The 6,000-nt window shown below is 34.5% G+C and overlaps 1 protein-coding gene across 3 annotated transcripts in view; it reads left to right on the top strand.

Moving 5' to 3' along the window:
• Positions 1 to 716: 716 nt before the first annotated feature.
• cdc14ab (cell division cycle 14Ab) overlaps positions 717 to 6,000 on the top strand; it is a 43,735-nt gene continuing 38,451 nt past the window's right edge. Inside the window, exon 1 of one of the 3 annotated variants that reach the window (XM_082137744.1) lies at positions 717 to 1,108. In XM_082137744.1, the coding sequence (XP_081993870.1) occupies positions 1,015 to 1,108 (94 nt within the window). In that variant the 5' untranslated portion in view covers positions 717 to 1,014. Of the gene's footprint in view, positions 1,109 to 4,408; positions 4,982 to 6,000 lie in introns of those variants that run through there. The other 2 variants (XM_082137745.1, XM_082137743.1) reach the window with 2 other exon arrangements.

The following is a 6,000-nucleotide window of genomic DNA, read 5'->3' as shown; positions in this document are numbered from 1 at the left end:
GTAGGCCTATGTATATGTATGTGTGTGTGTGTGTGTGTTATTTTAGTATCATTGATATTTCATTTTAATTTACGTTAAAGTTTGAGTAATTTTGTGTTTTTGTCATTGTGTTTTTTTTATGTCTATTTATATTAAGTTTTATTTCAGTTTTAGCTTTAGTTATTTTGGCACATAAGTAAATGAAAAGAGTTCTCCTGTAGAGACTGTACCTTTGTGTTCCCCATTAATGGCCTTCTATATTACATATTTATTTATAATAATATTTTATTATATTATAATAGATGTTGTACCAGTAAACAATTCTTTTCAGACAGCTTTTACACTTTAGAAACTCTAATACTAGCGCTATTAATTGTCTTTTTCAATCTAGTTTGACCACTGGCCAAAAAAAAAAAGAATATTTTATGAACTGTTTACTGAAAGGTTCTTTGGGGAACAAAAAAAAAGGGTTCTTCTCATGGTGAAAACCACTTTTTGGATCCTTTTTAAGGGTGTAGCCTACAGTAAGTTGCCTACTTGACCTTGATCACCTCTTGAAAACTGTGTCAATAGCTGACCTGAAAACACAGTGAAATCACTCTTCATTTTCACTAGCACATTCACCGCCTTCATGAAACCCAATACAATTGGCTTCTTGTCCACTAGCTTTTCCGTGACGTCACAGCAGCATGTGAACCTGCACAAAACCACAACAATAGCCAGCATGCTCTAGAAAGCATAGATATATTATACATTATGTGACAACCTGGAACGATATCCGGAGGAAGAAACGTCACATTAGTGCACTCCGTTCGGAAAAGTAACGTGAGGAACCTTGAAAGTCACACCTTGGCAGGACTGTAACACGAGCGGCATGTGAGGAAACCTGAGCGGGCCGCGTGAACCGGATCCTCTCTGTTCCACTGGCACACTCTGTCCCAGTAGAGTAGACCACCGCACACTTGTGCTCTTAACGGGCCAGGTCCGTTCCCGAGGGTCCCGTCAAACCCGGTTCTGCTAAACCTCCATGAAGGCATGTCAGACGTTGTATCCTGGAGACCCCAGGAAAATAGCGAATGGAGCCAGTCAGCCACTGCCGTGAACAAGGTCTGGATCTCCTTGGTTGGAGGTAAGAGATGGACTTTTGAAGCTCAACATTGTTTATGTACTGAAAAATATATAAACGGAGCAAAATGTTGTTTCTTGGAGCTCAAAAAAATCCTTGTGTGAAAAACTGGAAGTTGGGACATATGAGAATGCATTGATTTCTTCAAGATAAAAGGGATAGTTCATCTAAAAATGAAAATTCTGTCATGTCTTTCCAAACCTGTAATGACAAGAAGTTTTTTTGTTGTTAATTTTTTATTATTGTCTTTGTTTAAAGTTTTTTTTTATAAATAAAAAAAATTATATATTTAAAAATATAAAATACTATATATATATATATATATATATATATATATATATATATATATATATATATAAAAACATAAACATAAATATAAAATTAATTTTAAAATTGGGATGTTGAGATTCATTATAAAGTTTGGATTTAATTATATTAATTAAAAGAAATTAAATTAAAAGAAATAAACAGTTACAAATTAGAAATTTATATAAATGTATTTGTCATTTTTATTATTAAAATAAAATTTCATTTTCTATTAATTTCTATTAATTAATTAATATGAATTCATATAGAAATTAATAGATAATAAATTGGAAGTTCAATTAATGAATTAATTTAAATAATAGTTTATTTATAATTTCTTTCTGTATTTCTTAATATTTAAATATTTAAAATGGGATTGTCGAGAGTAATTTTAAAGTTTGGATTTTATATATTTATATAAATGTGTTTATTTATATATTATATTTTACACTGTAAAAAATTATGATCAATAAGTTATGACAACATGTTTTTACATTGCTTTAACTAATCAAAATAAGTTACGCAATTTTACGAATTTGTTTATAAATTATACAAGATTAAACTCTTTTTAAGTCAGTTTAATGTAATTTAAGTTGAAATGACTTAAACATCCAAGTTGATTGTACTTACAAATTTAAATCAATAACTTTTTTTTTTTTTAAGTGTATATTAATATCATAAATAGGATTTTAAGATTAATTTTAAAGTTTGGATTTTTAAAATTGTTCAACAATTGCTCATTTTAAATTTTAAATTAAATTTATTTATAACATTTTATTGAACTCATTATTATTAATAAAATAATTATTGCAATCAAATAAAAATAAAAACTCTTCTTATCCATACAATGAGAATCAGTGCATGGGGACCAAAATTACATTGTTTGGACCCTATTGGCTTTCATTGTATGGACAAAATATCTTCTTTTGTGTTCCACAAAAGAAAGAAAGGCGGTTTGGAATGACATACGGGTGAGTAAATGATGATACAATTTACTTTTCTTTTTTTTTAACACCACCAACCTTTCAGGCTCTACTAAAATGCTAATAGAATAACAACAAAAAGAAGCAAAAGCTAGTTCCTAAGCCAAAGGGCAACAAGTTCACTCTTGTTTACTCATTTGCAGATTATTCAAATCCTACGCACAATGCACCAACACATCCTTGTTTGCTTTGTTTGCGGCCTAAGCACATAAAACAACACCGAAAGATCAGTCTGAGCTGTCATGAATGGACCCATATTACTAATCTCCTTCATGACGTCCATCTGCTCAAACTGAACTATTTAGGACCCGCGGCGGTGACCACGGTGTGGCCAGTTTCTACATGATCTCTCCAGCTGTTGTTGTGGATGACCCGAATAAACAGTCTGCTGCGGGCGAATGATATTTGAGCTCAGTGTTACAGACTGTCTGGCCACTTGTGTGTTCACAGATGCTATCTGCAATAATGATTTATTTTTATTTTTTAAATCAGATAGATAGATAGATAGATAGATAGATAGACTGACAGCATGAGCAAGGACAGGCTCAGTGAACAGTCTAGCCATCGAGACCGGCAGACACAGAAAGAGCTGGTTACCCCGAGAGCAAAGGGTGTGTGTTCACTGTAGGACAGGAGAGATCGAGACAGAGACGCACTTCCTCCATTCACTGTCACAAATTCAGTTCAATCAGAGACACAAACTCACTAACTTAATAAAGAACTTTACAGCCATGACTGAAGTAGAACAGATAAAGATCATATTAGGAGAGGGACAGACAGCAGCACTGGCGGCCAGATATGTGTGTGTGCCACAGCCTGAGAGACATCAGGTGAATGTGTGTGTAATGTGTGTGTCTGATCTCAGTGTGTTTCCCTATACTGTCCACCGCAGTGACCCTCAGTAATGTGTGTGTGTGTGTGTGTGTGTAGTTAAAACACTGTGGTATCAAATGTTCACACATGATCTAATTTGTTACACTGTTCATTTAAAATTAAGTTATGTTATAATATTTTATTATTTTGATGTCTTTATTATTATTATTCTATGTATTCCAAGCTTTGGCAATATTGTTATGTACAGTCATGCCAATAAAGCAAATTTGAATTTGATATAGACAGACATACAGACAGATAGATAGATGGGTATACAGACAGATATATAGATAGATAGATATAGACATACAGACTGATAGATATAGACAGATAGACAGATAGACAGGCAGACAGACAGACAGACAGACAGACAGACAGACAGACAGATAGATAGAAAGATAGAGGCTGACAGATATAGACAGATTGATTGATCGATATAGACAGATAGACAGACAGACAGTTAGATAGACAGACAGACAGATAGATAGGTATACAGACAGATAGATATATAGATAGATAGATATAGACATACAGACTGATAGATATAGACGGATAGACAGACAGATAGATAGACAGGCAGGCAGACAGACAGACAGACAGATAGATAGATAGAAAGATAGAGGCAGACAGATATAGACAGATTGATTGATATAGACAGACAGACAGACAGACAGTTAGATAGACAGACAGACAGATATATAGATAGATAGATAGAAAGATAGAGGCAGACAGATAGATATAGACAGACAGATTGATAGAGATAGACAGACAGACAGACAGACAGACAGACAGACAGACAGACAGACAGACAGACAGTTAGATAGACAGACAGACAGACAGTTAGATAGATAGATAGGCCTAGATAGATAGATAGATAGATAGATAGATAGATAGATAGATAGATAGATAGATAGATAGATAGACAGAGCATTGAAAAAAACAACATAAGATTGAATCACAACGTGAATTCGCCGGTTGATGTCTCTCACAACCGATCCCGGGACATTATCAGTGTATTTTCCGGAATCTGTGTAAAAGGGGCTTGAGACTAAAACAACTTCTTGTCCTCTGATTGGTTGACTGAGAGTTAACCCAGGCAACAGCCTTCCGTGCAGCTGATTGGACAGCGCCGCACCACGTGACGTCTCTTTAAGATCTTTCTTGACTGTCCGCGACCATGGCAAGGGAAAGATTTCCACCTAATGACCAGGGCAGAGTTACCATGCAAAGGCTCGCGACTCGTATCTGCCCAGTTTGAAGCGAAAACGGATATATAATACGACGAATGCTGGTTTGACGGCTCACGCGAGAGAAAAAAAGACTCCGGTGCTGATCATTCACGTACTTTTACGCGGGATTCGCGATGCCGAAATGACGCACCTTGAGTTGTTTTAACAGTTGCAGATTTTTTCTTCACATTTTACGCGTGGTAGAATGCCACAAGATTCAAGTGCCTTATTTACACATTTCATTGGGTTTTTTTTGGTTCTTGAGCCACTCGGAATATTTGCGCCATCATCAGTTAAGAGAGAAGTTGCATCGGTGAGAGGAAACGGAGTTTAAACCAGCAGTTACGTTAGTTTGTTTAGTTACGTTAGCCTCACTCGCGCTCCGTCGATGACTCTAGACAACTTAAAACATTCCGCGATACTCACAACCTTATTTAAAATGGCTGACGATTATGATTTAGTAGGTGCTTCGGAGTTTATTAAAGGTAAGTATAAGCTTCAGAGGATTTTTCTGAATAACTTTGATTCATTGTGTTGCCATCATCAGATAGATAGATGTGTGTGTGTGTGTGTGTGTGTGTGTAAACCATTATCTGACACCAACTTTTTCTGTGTTGTTGTAACGTTAGATATTTCTTTTTAACTTATGTATTTGTTTTCATATTATTTACTTAATATAATAATTGTGTGAAAAATGCTTTATTGAAACATAGGCCTATATTTTTTAGTATTTAACTATATATAAATTCATATAGGTAATGCATCAACCCTGTTACCATGAACACTATTTCCAACTATTTTAACTTTTGTACTAAAATGAAGTTCATAACTTTATTATGACAGCATCTCATTGAAGACAAGACAGTGTCTCATCTTTTTTTAATAGAGGACATTCTTAAATAGTCAACCCTGTTAACTTGATTTTGTAAAGGCTGATTATTGAAAATATATGTATTGTAATATTAAAGTCTATTACTAAATAAACACTTTGTGGGCAATTCCACGCAAAACTGTCACATCCATAACGCCAACACAATGCCATGGTATTTAGTTGGCGTTATGGATGTGACAGTTTTGCGTGGAATTGCCCATGTAGTGTCCTCAAGCACGACTCGAAATGGCTAAAAACCGTCAACACTGTTATTCTGCTTCATACAAGTTGCTTGTATTGAATTTGTCAATTGGCACAATGCAGTTTACGCCTTTATCTGATAGAACATGTAAAATCACTCACTTCTTTTAATGACCCATGTGGATTAGATTTGTGGAGATACCTTTTTTTGTCAAATCTGGTGAGAAATAACAAGTTCAAGTAATGTGATAATTCACATCTCGTTTTTTTAGTGTATTTAAATCTACAGTCCATTGGATAAGTCCATTATTTCACATGATTAAGCCCAAGCCAATAATCTGATGCTAAAACCTTATCTCTGAAGAGTATTAATAGTTGTTTTATAACTGTACCAGCTTGTTTAATTGACCATGTGTATTTTTTTCTCTCTCT

Source organism: Leuciscus leuciscus (genome assembly GCF_965113295.1).
Source record: "Leuciscus leuciscus genome assembly, chromosome: 15".
Taxonomy (NCBI): Eukaryota; Metazoa; Chordata; class Actinopteri; order Cypriniformes; family Leuciscidae; genus Leuciscus; species Leuciscus leuciscus.
This window is presented reverse-complemented; position numbering and strand designations above follow the sequence as displayed.